The sequence below is a fragment of the Phoxinus phoxinus genome (genome assembly GCF_949152265.1).
Source record: "Phoxinus phoxinus genome assembly, chromosome: 1".
Classification (NCBI taxonomy): Eukaryota; Metazoa; Chordata; class Actinopteri; order Cypriniformes; family Leuciscidae; genus Phoxinus; species Phoxinus phoxinus.
This window is the reverse complement of record NC_136876.1, coordinates 12499943-12517325: the sequence shown is the minus strand read 5'-3', so window position 1 is coordinate 12517325 and position 17383 is coordinate 12499943. Positions and strand designations below refer to the sequence as shown.

General features: G+C 35.7%; 1 protein-coding gene across 1 annotated transcript in view; it reads left to right on the top strand.

Moving 5' to 3' along the window:
• Positions 1-17383, top strand: part of atg4db (autophagy related 4D, cysteine peptidase b) — a 95276-nt gene that overhangs the window by 71748 nt on the left and 6145 nt on the right. Inside the window, exons 2-5 of the mRNA XM_079617609.1 lie at positions 14911-14977; positions 15554-15806; positions 16284-16367; positions 16453-16626. Of these exons, the coding sequence (XP_079473735.1) occupies positions 15644-15806; positions 16284-16367; positions 16453-16626 (421 nt within the window). The 5' untranslated portion in view covers positions 14911-14977; positions 15554-15643. The remainder of the gene's footprint in view (positions 1-14910; positions 14978-15553; positions 15807-16283; positions 16368-16452; positions 16627-17383) is intronic.

The window sequence follows — 17383 nt, the reverse complement described above, 5'->3', positions numbered from 1 at the left end:
AGCAAACAAACTCACAGCAGCAGCAGTAACAGCGAGGCAGACAGGTGTCTTTTATACAGGTGACCAGTTCAAACAGGTGCAGTTAATACAGGTAATGAGTGGAGAACAGGAGTGCTTCTTAAAGAAAAAATACAAATACTTATGGCATGCTTTTCTGGATTTTTGTTTTAGATTCTGTCTCTCACAGTTGAAGAGTACCTATGATAAAAATTACAGACCTCTACATGCTTTGTTAGTCGGAAAATCTGCTAAATTGGCAGTGTATCAAATACTTGTTCTCCCCACTGTAACACAGCGAACAGGAATTTTTGATCAGAGCTTGTTGCATCTGATCCTCCCCACATAGCAACATTGTGACATAACACAGATCCGGCCCACATCTGGCACATGTGGAAAGATGATCTGGCCCATATGCAGCGTGGAATAACGGCCCTTGGGCGGACCACTCCTGTTTGCCAGATCTGGGCCACAAGCAGACCATAGCAATGCCACATGTCAGCCAAGAGCAAAGTAATTAACCAGAACTGGACCTTATCTGAGCCAATAAATCTGTGTATATTAAATATGGAGTCATCTCAGCATTAATAAGCCTGTTAACAAGCAGAATCACTGAAGGAAAGAAGAGAACAGAAAAAGAGACGAGCAGAAACACAAGAACTACAACTGACTCCAGCCACAGCCTTAAATGAAATCCACTGAAGATAAAAGACATTAATTTTTTTGACCCTTATATCCTGACAGGAGGAACTTCACGAAGAGATGCAACAGAAACTGTCCTTGACAAAACGCCTGAGGCAGCTGGAGGACGAGGCGAACAGCCTGAAGGAGCAGCTGAAGATGGAAAAGGAGGCCAAGGGGAACCTGGAGAAACCATTCTTCACTATGCAGGCGCAGGTACACACACACAAAAATACAACCTTAAAAAAACATGGAAATGTCATGTAAATTTCTATATTGAAAATGAATCTTCCTAGTTATGTAAAATTCACTTTGGAAGCCATCCACAGCAAAAACTCCAGTGTTAAATTAACCCTCCTGGGAGTACATGTGAGACCACACTCAAGAGTGTTAAAGTGTTAAAATATGAGTGTTGATGAACACTGAAGCAGTGTTAAAGTTAATGAGATAATTAAGTGATTCATTGAGGGATGATTGAGCATTATTGAAGACACCTGATGATAACAAGCAGAATCACTGAAGGAGAAAATCCAGGGGTGCGATTCGTCCAGATTAATCCCGGTTATTTCAGCCTAAAATCATGACCTATGTGAATCATGCAGATCATTAATAAAAAAAAATACGGGATGGGGGTGGGTGTTTGTAAGTTTTGGAAAAGTCATGGAAATTTGTTTCAAAATATTTATATAATATAATATGATATGCTTAAGTGATAATATTGGTTAAACAAACTACAAATACTTAACGTTCATTTGATCCATCCAACTGTGGCATTTCCATCAGATTTAGTTTTGCAGTGTTAAGCATTATAATCAATCGCACACGTTTCCGTTGAGTTTAACACATTTGTGTGGCTATTAATATGTTTAAGATTTTTAAATAGAAATAAAAAGAGGCAGAGTGTTGTTTTATAACATATTTTGTTTAATTGTTGCCTAAAATATACATACAGAAATAACCGGCGTAGCAGAGCGAGCTGACTGACACGATCAAGAAATACTGTTCCATTTGCAAAATTACCGTCCTCTAATCCTCTGGTGTTCATTCTTTCTCGTTCTCTCTTGAACTTGGCTAGTCTGAGGCCCCGTTTACACGTACATGGTTATTTTGAAAAACGGAGACATTTCCCTTCGTTTGTGCACTCTAAAAAATGCTGTGTTGGCTTTTATTAACTTTTTTATGTTAACAGTTGGCTTTACTTAACTTTTTTATGTCAAGTGGTCCCACGTAACTAGGTTACGTTGGATTTATGTAACATTATTTATTTCAATTAACTTAAGTTAATTACATAAGGTTAATCCAATGGTATAATAATAATGATGATTGATCATTATTGAAGACACCTGATGTTAACAAGCAGAATCACCAAAGCAGAAAATCATTTTTTTTAAGACACCGTTATGGTGATCAGTGTTTGCTTTAGTTGGGCTCTTGACCCTTAAATCATTAACTTTAGATTTTATTTGGCTGTTGTATCTGAGTTATAACTCTCAGATGAACAAAGAGCAAAGTTAATTGGGCGGTGTTGGTTATGTTTTGACATAATCATAATTTTGCCTAATCACTGAACTCATTTAGAGTCTAATATCTGACTTAAATGTACATTGTTAATTACAACATCACTGTGATTCTACCGAATAATATCCAGAATTTTCAAAATATTCTAAAGGATTTCTTAAAAGTTGTTCTGATAAATCAAAATCTTTCTTTTAGGCACACACAGACATCAATAATCGGTGTATGAATCTCAACAATGGTGACAAACAGAATATTCAATTAGGGAAAGGAAATTACTAAAAAAAATTCAGATAATAATTTATTCATACCGCAATGCATGATGGGAGTCATGAATAAGTTTTGATTGGTTGCACCCAGAATGCACTGCAACATGCTTTATTACTGTCACCATTGTTGAGATTCACAGGCTGATTATTGATTTCAGTGTGTCTAAATGAGGTAATTTTCAAAGTCTTTTGATCAGAATAACTTGTAAGAAATATTTTGGATTATATTGAAAATGCTGATAATCATTAACTGTAATCAACATGGTAGACAAAACTCTCTAAATGAGATTTGTGATTCAGGTCAAATTATGATTATGTGAAACCATAGCTAACATAACATGAACAACTTTTCTCTTTGTTCATCTGAGAGTTATAATTCAGATACAAAAGCTAAACTAAATCTAAAGTTAATAATGTAAGGGTCAAGAGCCCAACTAAAGCAAACACTGATCACCATAACGGTGTCTTAAAAAATTTGATTTTCTCCTTTGGTGATTCTGCTTGTTAACATCAGGTGTCTTCAATAAGGATCAATCATCATTATCATTATACCATTGGATTAACCTTATGTAATTAACTTAAGTTAATTGAAATAAATAATGTTACATAAATCCAACGTAATCTAGTTACGTGGGACCACTTGACATAAAAAAAGTTAAGTAAAGCCAACTGTTAACATAAAAAAGTTAATTAAAGCCAACACAGCATTTTTTCGTTTACACGCAAACGGAGAATTCGCCTCTGAAAAAGATTCTTTCTAAAAACTCCGGCCAGAGTGGAGATTTTGAAAACTTAGTTTGCACGTTTGCATGTAAACTGAGAAAACTGAGTGTTAGGCAGCCGACGTCACAGTATGTGACTATTTTGGGGATTCTGATTGGCTAACGTGGGCTTGCGCTTCTCGTTACACTGCCACCAACAGGTTTGGCATGCTCGTCTTGACGGCATATACACGGGTTCGTGTTAACAAACACTTTTCTGAAAACTGACAGGTGTGCACGATGTTATTTTTGAAAATGGAGAGGCATGAAATGTCTGTTTATGAACATAGCCGCCCACGTGTAAACGTGGCCTGAATTACCAAGGCCGGAAGTTCGAACTTTGCGTACTTGGTATTGAGAAACGCCCACGTTCTCATTGGTTGTTCTGGTCATGTGTCCTGTTTTCTCATTGGTTATTTGTTTCACAGGTGTTTCTGGTTAGTCATTAATCTTGTTGTATAAATAGCACCCATGTTTCCGTTGTATCTTTTCTAGCATTGTTCCTGGTTACGGCTGTTGGTGAGTTTGTTTAGTTCAAGTTCGTGTTTCTGGTCCATGTTTCAAGTCTTTGTTTCGATACACATCTATGCTTATAAACTGTACATGAGTTCTGATGCGGTTATGGCTAGGGCTGGGCGATATATCGCATGACATCGTTAGGCGCCGCGCATCTCATTAGTAAAGCCGGTTCCTTGATTAGTAGTAAATCGCCATCACCTGCTTTCAGATGTAGCGGCATATTCTACACCAGGAGTCCTCAACTCTAGACCACGAGATCCACTTTCCTGCAGAGTTTAGCTCCAACCCTAATCAAACACACCTGAACAAGCTAATCAAGCTCTTGATGATTAATACAACGTTACAGGTGCATAACAAAATCCCCAGTGTTAAATCAACATTGCTCAGAGTACATATTTTCCCAATCTATAGAGTGTTAAAGTTAATGAGATAATTATATGATTAATTTAGTGATGTTTGAGCATTAGTGATGAACAAGCAGAATCACTGAAGAAAAGAGAAACACAAGTACTACAACTGACTTCAACCACAGCCTTAGTTGAAATAACCAGATTGACTTTATTTTTGTCACAAGTCTACAGAATTGATTGTTGAGAGTTGATGATGTTTAAGTGATCAAAAAAGTGTGCTACCATTATGGTGGTCAATGTTTGCTTTAGTTGGTCTCGGGACCCATTGAATTTCCAAAGTAAGCTTCTTTGAGCATTTGCAATAATGTTTCATGATAAACACTTGAGCTTCTCTGAACAAAAAGTTCAAAATACAAATATGCTTGAAAGACTTTTTAATAAAACTCCTAAAGAGATTTTTTTTAACGGTCATTTGTCACAAAATTATTATTTTATTTTGGTTATTGACTGATGTTCAGGTATAGTAAATGTGTAAGAAAAAAGGTATAATAAATAATTGTCAGTGCTAAAATTGCACAACTATATCTTCTAAAATATACACTTAGACTTCAACACTTACCATACAATCCTCAACAGTGGTGACAATAATTATCCATACTGCAGTGCATGCTGGGACTTTTTTTCAAATTGTGATACCCAGTTTAAAACTGTTAAGTGCATGCAAGATATTATTCTGCAGTTTTTACCAAACTCACAAACAGCAAAAATCAGCATACGAATCTCAACAATGGTGATAATAAACAAAAAGTTTCATGCTGCAATGCATGCTGGGTATCACAATTTGAAAAAAGTCCTAGCATGCATTGCAGCATGAAACTTTTTGTTTATTATCACCATTGTTGAGATTCGTATGCTGATTTTTGCTGTTTGTGAATTCGGTAAAAACTGCAGAATAATATCTTGCATGCACTTAACAGTTTTAAAACTCCACACGATAAATGATGGATGCCAAACTTATTTCCCATAATCTAGTTTCACAGGGTAGACAAGGCAAACCCCTCAAATGTATTAATGACAAAACACTGATTAGCGATTTTACATTTAATAAGTTCAGGTTCCAATGATATGCTATCATATTCTGATTTTACTGCTTTTAAATCATCATATATGTTGTTGCAGAATATAACCTAATGTAGAGAGTGATGGATGGGTCAACAGCTCAACTAAAGCAAACACTGATCTCTATAATGGTGGCATTATATTTTTACCAATAAAACATCAACATTTAATAACACTCTGTAGAATGGGACAATACTTGAGCAATGTTGATTTAACACTGGGGATTTTGTTGTGTACCTGTAACGTTGTAGTCATGAAGAGCTTGATTATCTTGTTCAGGTGTGTTTGATTAGGGTTGGATCTAAACTCTGCAGGAAAGTGGATCTCGCACTCCAGAGTTGAGGACCCCTGTACAACACAGAGCCGTAGTTAACTGACAAGCTGAGCCATATCGCATTAATTATCGCAGGCGATACGTCCGCGATATTTAATGCGATATGGCTCAGCTTGTCAGTTAACTACGGCTCTTTGTAGTAAATGCCGCTACATCTGAAAGCAGGTGATGGTGATTTACTACTAATCAAGGAACCGGCTTTACTGACGAGATGCGCCTAACAATAGGCTTGTTTGAGATGAGCAAAATCTGCGCAGAACCGATCACCGGTGATCACCGCGAGATGCATGCCGGTTAGAAATGTGTCCGACTGCGTTCCGCCTGGCTCTGATGTCATGCTGACGTATGTCAAAAATCTCTCGCGAGCGCAAGGCACACCTGTCGGATTCTGCAGTTGCGCGCAGTTGCTCTCCACCGACTGCGCGGTTCAAAAGCATGATGGGAAACGACTTGCTGACGACACAGCTTAATGCTCATTGGTTTAAACAACCATGATGTAATGTTCTCTTTTAAAATGTTTGATATTAAAACTCTGATATCATGTTTTATGTGTATAAATGATCTGTGAATATTCCCAAACTCTCTGACAGTGCGATCTCTAGGCCTATATGGATTATGTGATTATGTAATTAAAATATATATATATAAACACATGTATTAAAGAAAAGAAAAAAAGATTGATAAACACGTATTTGGAATGGGATTATATAGCCTAACAAGTGATTTGGGTGTCTTGTTCATTATATTTATTTTCATATTTAAGCAACAGAACTTAAATTGCATCCAGTTTATTAGCAACACTGTGCACAAGCGTGAATCCCGTGAATCCCGCGATATCCATCTTTGATCTCACAGGTGTCAGATCCACTGTGAGAAGAGAGAACTGTCCGGCTTGCCTGCACTTTTTTCACTCCTCCCCTCACTGCAGCCGCCTACTCTCGCATACAATTCAGGCGAGGCAAGGCGCATCTCAAACAAGCCTAATGTCATGCGATATATCGCCCAGCCCTAGTTATGACACATGTTGTTTGTGTTAACTTGCTGAGATGCTGGCCTTCGCATGTCTTTTGAGTACTATGTTGAATCAATTTTTTAAAAACTTCTTCAAATAAGTTAATGCTTTCTTATTTTTGCAGGTTTTATTCAGCAACAGTTTTTCTCCAGAGATCAATAATCTCTCTGATCAATTTCTGACCTTATATTTAATAGATTGCTGCAGAGGAGTCTGTTCCTGTGCTGCTTCTGAAAACTCTGGAGAATCTGGACGGTGATGCTTTAAGGAAATTCAAGTGGCATTTAAAAGAATGCGGAATTGCAGTGGCTGACCTTGAAAGCGCACATATAACAGATGTAGTGGATAAGATGAAGGATTATTTTGGACTAAATGGAGCTTTGAAGCGCACAGTGAACATCCTGAAGGAGATTAATCAAAACCATAAGGCTGAACAGTTAGTACAAAATATTCTAATGAGGTTTAATGTGAGTTTTAATATAATATAGCTGTATCCCAGCTAACAGACTTTTGTTATAAGAACGTTCTCCAAACGTTCAGTGTTGGTTCCGGGAATGTGAAAATGTCCAGTTTTCTTGACGTTAGAGGAACGTGTTTTAAAAGGTACACAGAAAAAACTCCAGTGTTAAATGGACTTTGGACTCCATGGATTGGAGTTTATTTGGCTCCAGCCTCAAGAGTGTAAAGTGTTAAAATATGAGTGTTAAATTAACACTGAAGAGTATTAAAGTTAATGAGATAATCAAGTGATTAATTGAGTGATGAATGAGCATTATTGAAGACACCTGATGTTAACAAGCAGAATCACCAAAAGGAGAAAATATAATTGTTAAGTCACCATTATGGAGATTAGTGTTTGCTTTAGTTGGGCTCTTGACCCTTAAACTACTAACTTTAAATTTTGTTTGGCTGCTGTATGAATTACGACAGCTGGATAAACAAAGAGATAATGTGATCAGGTGATGTTGGGTGGAAAATTTTCATCATTTGACCTGAGTCACTAAACCTGTAGTTACATTGTTGATTAAAGCATCCCTCTAATTCTACAGCCATATGGTTTTCAGCTTTTCTATACAATCAAAAATAATTTTAACTAATAGTTGTTCTGATAAAAAAACTAAACAGACTTTGAACCAGTTTATTTGTTTAAACACACTTGACATCAATAATCAGCATATGAATCTCAACAATGGTGACAATAATAAAGCATGTGCATTCTGGGTACCACCAATCAAAACTCATCCATTGGCTCCCATCATGCATTGCTGTATGAATAAATTATGATCTGAATTGTCTTAGTAATTTCCATTTCCTAATTGAATATTATTTTTGTCACCATTGTTGAGATACATACACTGATTATTGATGTCTGTGTGAGCCTAAGAGAAAGATTTTTTATTTATTTATCAGAATATTTTTTATAACAAATCTTTTGGATAAATGTATATCGTCAATGGATCTTATGATGTAGCTTCACTGTGATGCTATAATCAATAATATTAATCTAAATCAGAGAATAGGCTCTAAATGAGGTCAAATGATTATTATGTTGAGACACGACCACCATCACTTGATAAGCTTTTTTTTGTTCATCTGTCTGTTATAACTCAGTTACAACAGCATAACAAAATCTAAAGTTTAATATGTAAGGGTCAACTGCCCAACTAAAGTAAACACCGATCTCCATAATGGTGACTTAAAATTCGATTGATTTTCTCCTTCAGTGATTCTGCTAGTTAACATCAGGTGTCTTCAATAATCCTCAATCATCACTCAATTAATCACATAATTATCTCATTAACTTTTACACTCTTGAGGCTGGAGCCAAATAAACTCCAATCCATGGAGTCCAAAGTCCATTTAACACTGGAGTTTTTTCGGTGTACCTTTTAAAACACGTTCCTCTAACGTCAAGAAAACTGGACATTTTAACATTCCCGGAACCAACACTGAATGTTTGGAGAACGTTCTTATAACAAAAGTCTGTTAGCTGGGATACATCTTTGTATGTGTCACAATAACCAAAACAGATGTTTTTGAACCCAAGCTTTTGTTATGTGGACTCGTTTAATATTTTCTCTTGTTGTTCCCTGATTAATTCTTAAATTGTGTTATATAGTCTACTATAAATAGTTATTTTTGGTAAACACTGTACAATAAGATTTCATTAACATGAAATAACAATGAGCAATACATTCTTTTGTTACAGTATTTATTAACCTTTTTATTGTTCGTTTAAAATATTACAACTTTTTATTGTTTTGTTCAGTGCATTACTAATGTAATAATGTTAACAGATACAACTTTTTATTTTAAAAATGTATTCGCAAATGTTGAAATTAATGTTAACTAAGATTAACAAATGCTCTAGAAGTATTGTTGAATCTTAGTCCATGTTAACTACCAATGATAACTGTTGTAAAGTGTTGCCTCTTTTGTTGTATTGCAAGTAGCCTGAGTACATTATAATTACATTTTCTTATCAACTATTAGCACAATAAGCAGTTTTATACTTTTTTTTTTCAAAGGCGCACAATCTAGTTTTTTTTTTCATTCAAAATTAACATTTAAATAACGAGTCAATACATAATTCATTCTTCTTCCACAATGTATTTTTGTCTACTTTGATTCACTATGGTAATTATTAATATTATTGATCTGCCTGAAACTTTGATTACCGTTATTCACAGTTAATTACCGTTTTCACAGATACGGTTTTGAAGTTTACATGGAGATAATAACGGTATCGTTTTCAAAAACTTGCACATTTGAAACCTGTTTCTAAATTTGCATTCTCAGGCCACCAAAACAGCATTGTCGTGTAAATAAATGCACATGACACATTTAAAGGGGAGATGAAACATCCATGTTTTGGCACTGGTAGTAGCTACATATATTACAAAAATCCCCTTGCCTAATTTTTTTTTTTTAAGTTGTTAAAACCACATATATGACAAATTATTTTCGTAATTTCTAGCTAGCTTTCTAGATAGCGAGTCGCCATTTTGAAGTGATGTCACAGCCTACGTAACGGGGTTGGTTGGGTCCAATGGTTAGTGAAGAGAATGCAGCATTTCTTTACCTGACTGAATGCGCGCTTGATTTAAAATGGAGGAAGACGAACTTGAAAAACCTGTTGAGCCAGTGTGTCCCATTGCCTATGCATTTGAGCCGATACGGCGTGAGAACCGAGCAGTGGTACGTCGGTATGTCGAACAGCCGGTGGTGGTTTGGGGAGAAGAGCGGGTTGGGAACGCTACCTGGTGTCAGTGTGGCTGCTGTACTGCGATGCCCACCGTTTCAGAGTCTATCTGCTGTCAAGAGGCTGATCTTGACCGTATTGCGTGGTCAATCTTGCATCACCATGCCCAGGGAAGGGATGTTTCGGGTGTGAGGGGGGTTGGTATAGTAAAAACAGAAGGAAGGAAAATGTAACTTTCATGGTTTTACTGTATGTTGTTCTACTCCTTTCAATAAAAAAAAATAAAATAAAAAATAAAAAATCTTGCATCACCATGGCGTGCACATTTACTATGCTGTGCCGGGAGGTAGACGTGTTGGAAGTGGCAATGCTCTCCCTGAAGGATGTCCGAGCGGAGACACTGGAGCGTCCCATGCCCTGATAGCAAACAGTCATTGAAACTATGTTAAATCAACATTCTGTTGTCAACGTTAAGTCATTGAAACAACATCGAACTCTGATGTTGATTCTACATTATTTTGCACCCTGTTTTAATATAGAAACAACGTTGAAATCCTGTCCATAGATCAACGGAATTTCAATGGTATTTCAATTATCAGGAATATTGAAACAATGTTGAAATTTCAACTGAACTAAGGATCAACGTGATTTCAATGGAATTTCAATCGTTTTTTAAATGTTAATTTTAAATGTAATGCCATAATTTAAATAGCCTGCTTTATCTACAGCCAGGATGTTAAAAAGTAGGCCTAATGGAACATTTGGAATCTTGTTTAAAACACTGAACACACCACACTATTTAAAAACAAATTAATTTTTATTAGCCTTTTTATTTAGTTATTTGTACTCTTTATTTACACTTCAATGTCCTCTGGTGCCTGAATATTTTGTCGTCCAGTCCCTCCTGCCCGGTCTGGCGCATAGCGCAGCCACTTCTGCACAGCCTGTGCAAAAGTGAATTGGGTGACGGTGGCTGTCCCCATCTGCTGAGTAAGAGCATCTAAAACAGAAAATAAAATCACAATGAAAAAATTTGCATTTAAGTTAAACAGAATACATATTTGAACACTTGGAACAAATTCAGTAGCCTATAGGCCTCTGATTTTTCAATTATCGGATATTTGTCCATGTGTTGGCTAGCCTGCATGTTTCCCCTACATTCAAAGCACTTTTCAAAACTGCCCAATATGTTCATGGATGTATTCGAATTAAAGGGAGGCAAAAAAGATTAGCTTGCAGTGACATCTTTCATAAGGACCAAGTGACTACACAGCAAAATCCCCAGTGTTAAATTAACACTGCTCGGAGCATATATGGTCCCACTCTACAGAGTGTTAAAATAACACTGAATCAGTGTTAAAGTTAATGAGATAATTAAGTGATTAATCAAGTGATGATTGAACATTAATGATGGACACCTGCTGTTAACAAGCAGAATCACTGAAGAACAGAGAAACACAAGAACTACAACTGACTTTTAGTCTTAGCTTTAAATTAAATCAGCTGAAGATAAAAATAAAACATTAAATCTCTAAAGATTTCTGCAGAGGAGGATTAAACAACTCCACAAACAGCATTACCAGCTTCACTTATTACTAACCAGACTGACTTTATTTCTGGTATATGTCTATGGACAAAAGTTTAGATGTCGATGTTAAAAAAGGTCACCATTATGGAGATCAGTATTTCATTTAGTTAGGCAGTTTGACTCATAACATTTTAAGTGCAATTTTGCTCTTTGTAACAATATTTACCAAAACTCATAATATGTTACAAAAGAAGCTAAAAATATTACATGTCCTGGTGTTATCGTTTTCATTATTATAAAGATGAAAGATTCATTAATCTTATCCCTGACAAAAAACAAAAGTTGTTATTAGTTATTAATAAAAGTCACTTTTTTTTACACAGAGCAGTCATCCTGAATTAAAAATTTGATATACATTTCAGATTTTTTTTGAAAATTATTATTTTTATATTAGAAACGACAGACATCAATAATCAGAGTATGAATCTCAACAATGGTGACATGCTTCATGCTGCAATGCATGCTGGGAGCCATGATTTTTATACTATGGTGCCTCCCATAATGCATTGCGGCATAAAGCATGTCACCATTAATGAGATTCATACTCTGATTCTTGATGTCTGTGTGTTTGTCCAAAGATTATTTTCCCAATATTTAAAAAATAAAGATTCAGCTTGATGACGGATCTATAGAAAGAAATGAATGTTATTGAAAATGTATTAATACCAAATAACCATTTTCAGTAAATGATAGCATTTTTTAATATTTGTACTTGTTGAAAACTATAGGCCTATCACCTGACCATCTTTGTTGCTGGCTTTCTTTGCAACCTTTGTGTGTTTTGGTAAACACTGTTACAATGACCATGAAATCAAATAATAAAAAAATAATCAAATTGCCCAACTAAAGGCAACACTGTTCACCATAATGGTGATTTTTAAATGGTGACTAAAACATCAACATCTAAACCTCTGTTAATTCTCAATAAAACTTCTGTAGACATTTGACAGAAATAAAGTCAGTCCTGGTTAGTAATAAGTGAAGCTGGTAATGCTGTTTGTGGAGTTGTTTAATCGTTCACTGTTGAGATCTTCACAGATTTAATGTCATATTTTTATCTTCAGCTGATTTAATTTAAAGCTGTGACTAAAAGTCAGTTGTAGTTCTTGTGTTTCTCTTTCCTTCAGTGATTCTGCTTGTTAACAGCAGGTGTTCATCATTAATGTTCAATCATCACTTGATTAATCACTTAATTATCTCATTAACTTTAACACTGCTTCAGTGTTATTTTAACACTCTGTAGAGTGGGACCATATATGCTCCGAGCAGTGTTGATTTAACACTGGGGATTTTGCTGTGTATAAATCTCACCGCAAAACAGGCTAATAATAATAAATAGGCTTTGTCTTTAAAATGAACGAGTCATTTTAATTGTTTATCACAAACTATGTCTTAATCTCCGCTGTAGAGTTGATGCGCCTTTAATAGAGAGAAATGCATCTTTCTTTATATAATCAGATCCCAGATAGCAAAAATTGTCTGGCCCACCACAGGGCCACCTTGCTTCAATTCTGGCCCAGTTCTGGCTGGGTCCCCGGCTCAAAACTGGTCCACACATGGAAAATAGACACAAAAACAGTCCTTCCGGGCCAGATGAGGCCCACACCCTGTAAAATTATTTGTTTTGTTTATGTGGCCCAGTTCTGGCCCAGACACTGTAAAGTGACTTGTATTATTTTATGTGGCCCAGTTCTGGCCCAGACACTAGATCTGGCTGAGACTCGGCTTGGTCCCCGGGCCAGATGTGGTCCAGAAACTACGACATGTAATGCATTATAGCAGGAAAACACAAATTCAAACATTTAAAAAAGATTAAAGGCTTTTATTAAAAAAATAACAAATACACTATAACATGAACATGTATTAACATGTATTAACAATGATCAAATAAACTATAAAATGAACCTTAACGACACATTTTAAACAATAACATTAATAAATAATTTTAGACAATAATATTAACAACCCATTTTAAACAATAACAATAAAAATATATGTATAAAATAGGAAGAAAAAAAGTAACTTATTTTAAACAATAATATTAACAACCCATTTTAAACAATAACAATACAAATAATAAAAATGTATAATATAGGAAGAAAAAATAAACTCCCATGCACAAACAAATAATTCTCTCTCTCACACACACACACACACACACACACACACACACACACACACACACACACACACACACACACACACACACACACACACACACTCACATACACTCTCTGTGAACAACTTCTTTTTGCAGAAGCCTTCTCTTTCGTCCACCATCTCTATCTGCTGCCTGCTGGAGTCACCTTTTCATGGTCCCCTCGACCTCCATTTCAGCAGCACTGGCTGTGAGGGGGTTTTTCCGAACTGCAGCTTTGAAATAAAGGAATAAATATTGTTAAGCATTAGTTTTTTAAAGATGCTAGGACCAATTATTCTCTTTTTTTTATAAACTTTTTATTCACACTGAGAGCACAACAGTTATGAAATATGTTCATGTTTTGATGAATGAAACCAGGCTAAAACATTTTTAATTCTAACTTCTAGATATCACACCACTGAACAAGTTGAGAGAAGTTCCAGTTGAGGAAAATGTGTTTTACATTGCAAATATTCCTGATATTGCCTTATCAACCCTTTGTGTCTACTAACAAGTGTGTTATGTAGAGCAATACACTATAATACTATAAGTCTCTTCTGCTCACCAAAGCTGCATATTTTGACGCCTATTTGATCCAAAAAGTCGAAGAATTCACCAGTGAGAAACTGGTGAGAAAGCAACATAAGTTTCTTTTTTATGTACAAATTATGTTGTAATTATTTTCTAGTAATGTTTGTTTGTTTGTTTGTTTGTTAGTTTTTTAAAAGAGAGAGAAAAAGGTAAATCTCTCATGATGTGGAGATGTGTGGGCTTTATGTTGTATTGTAATAATGGAGTGAACACTGTGAGGCGCTATTGCATCACAACATTAATAATGACGGAATATGCTGAATATTGGATTTTTTTCCATTGCAATAAAAATATGTTCCCTCTATTTTCCGCCTCTTATAGCTATAATATGAGAATAAACACATTAAAATTATATATTAAATAACACATTAAATATGTGAAAGGTCTGACTCCAAACAAAATATTATCAAGATTCATCACATCACTATTCCCAGGATGTGCTTCTCTTGCAGATATCATTTTTAATGTGCTCCCTGTTTAAAACATAAATTAAAACATAAAATAATATAAATGATTTGAATGTACTATACATTTATTCAAACTATGATACGTGTTATGAATTTATCAAAATTATTTTAAAGGGAAATAATGCACTTGGCCACAAAATATCAAACACAGCGCAGATCAAACACTACTTGATCTTGCGATCAAATCAAATTATTCTGATATTATGTGAGTGTTTAGGTTATTCCCTGCCCCTGCTTATTACTTTCTAATTGACCAATCAGAGAGCGTTAAAGTACCAGACAGCCAATCAGAGAAGAGATACGAGTTTCGTTGCCAAGTGAAGGAAGAGGCAGTGAATCCGACTGGCGTCGCGGTGTGTTTGTAGTGCGGAAAGTTTCCAGCAGAAATCCTCCGATGTTTACAATGACATGACAGTCAAAACAGCTTTTAAGGTAAGTATTTTATCACATATTCAAAATAGGCTTCCTTTCGTGAGAGAAATTACCCGTCTATGTATCCGAAAGGCGAATCAGTTCATATAAAAACATTGTTTCCGCCTCAACTCAACAAACCACCAACAACACACGTTTAAAGTCACTCTCAAATATGACATTCGCTGTTATCATCCTAAATACTGTACATTTGGACATGGTAACTTACTATGGCCATACCTTTTTTTTAAACATGTACTTTTGTAGTACTATTTGTACCACAGTATGATTATGTAGACTAACGTTATATAGTAACGTTATATGAACATGTACATTCAATACTGGGCAGATAAACCAGAATCATTTATATTTACTTCATAAACACCTAATCTAATAGTGATCTAAACACTTATCAAATATATATTTTTTTATGTTTTTTTTTTAGTTTAGTGATATTAATTAATGTGGTTTAACTTTTGCTTTGACACATTTGTAGGATTCCTTCAGTCACATGATGTGTCACGTGTCTCAGTATTTCCCAGAGAAAGTCCTGAACAGAGCTCAGTAAGTTACTTTTGTTCTCTCACTGTCCCACAGCATCACTCGTACCCGTGACCTCCATCCCTCCTCTGATTGGACGGCTGGGATTCAGATTCTCGACGTCATGGCAACAGATGGATGTGAGTGATGGAGCCTGCAGATGATCTGGCGTCCTTCGAGGTGGTCCACCTGTCGAACCCGGGCCTGCTGGACCTCAGCGCTGACGTCGACGGACACGTCCAGCAGTCCAAGGAGAAGACCAAACTCAAAACCAAACTCGTTTCTGCCTGGAATAACATCAGATATGGAGGTGTGTCACATGATCCTTCAGAAATCATTCTAATATGATGATGATTTGATGCTCAAGAAACATTTATTATTATTATCAGTGTTAAAAAACAGTTGTGCTGAATAATACTCTAGTTGAAACCGTGAACATTTTATTTTTCATGTCTTTACTGTACTTTTTTATAAATTATAAATTTCAAAAGAACAGCATTTATTTAAAATAGAAATCTTAAGTGTAAATATCTTTACTGTCACTTTTAATCAATTTAATGTGTCCTTGCTGAATAAAAGTATTAATCTTACTGACCACAAACCTTTGGATGGTAATGTTTGTTTTTATATCAAAAGATAGTAGTTTGATAGTTTTGACCTTTATCTTCCTCTCTCACTAAATGACCAATTTCAGTAAACCCAGATATGAAAGTTGAGCTCTACCGCAGATGTCATCTTCACACACACACACACACACACACACACACACATCTGTGTTTCTGTGCAGGCTGGTCTCTGAAGGGCAAGCCGCGTCTGAGTAAGAGCCGTCCCGTGTGTCTGCTGGGACAGTCCTATCAGCTGAGCTACTCTGGTGAGCGGAGAGCGCTGTGATGATGCACCGCTGCTGTGAGTGGTGCAGGCTTGGATTGTGTGTGTGTGTGTGTGTGTTCTCTCAGGAGAGCGAGAGTGTTTCCGGCGGGCGTTCTCCTCGCTGCTGTGGATGACCTACAGGAGAGGCTTCCCGCCTCTGGACGGCTCGGCGCTCGGCTCTGACGCGGGATGGGGATGCATGCTCCGCAGCGCACAGATGCTGTTGGCTCAGGGACTGATCCTGCACATCATGCCCGCGGGTACACACTAAAAACCTTAACACTCATCACACATTCAGACACTTTTGAGAAATTCTAAAAAATGCTTTTTTTAGCATGGGAATCTAACTTAGAAAATGTGTCAATTAATACTATCAAAATACATATCATTTAAAAATTTTTAAGAGATATAACCATAACCAAATTTTGGGGGTCTTTTTTTGTTTTGTTTTTGCTAGTTCGATTTGTCTCAAAAATATTTGTATAAAATACATTAAGCCTCTTTTTTTTGTGAGTTTTAAGTTAGATTTGTCTCAAAAATACTTTTTAAATACATTTTCCCATATCTCACACACTGTTCGGACTGAGCCATATATGCATGCATACACACTATAAACAGACATAACAAATGTAAGTGACATAACAAATAAACTGTATCAATTGAACCCAAAGGGGTGCAGGGCCAAAATAGTCAAGTTTGAAGTCCACATTTTACTCTCCTCACACCTGTGAACCATTGCCTTATGCAAAATTGATCTTTCTTATCATAAAATTAGCAATATCAAAGCAACATCAAAACATAAATATTACTCTGTTTAATAAAAAATATTTGATCAATAATCATGTTAAATCTAATATATATACTGTGTATGTGTGTGTGTGTGTATATATATATATATATATTAGATTTAACATGATTATTGATCAAATATTTTTTTCTGTAGTATTATTAGAAATTTCAAAGAATTTCTCACTTGATTTAGTTAATAAAAAAGTGGTAAGTGTAGTAATAACATGG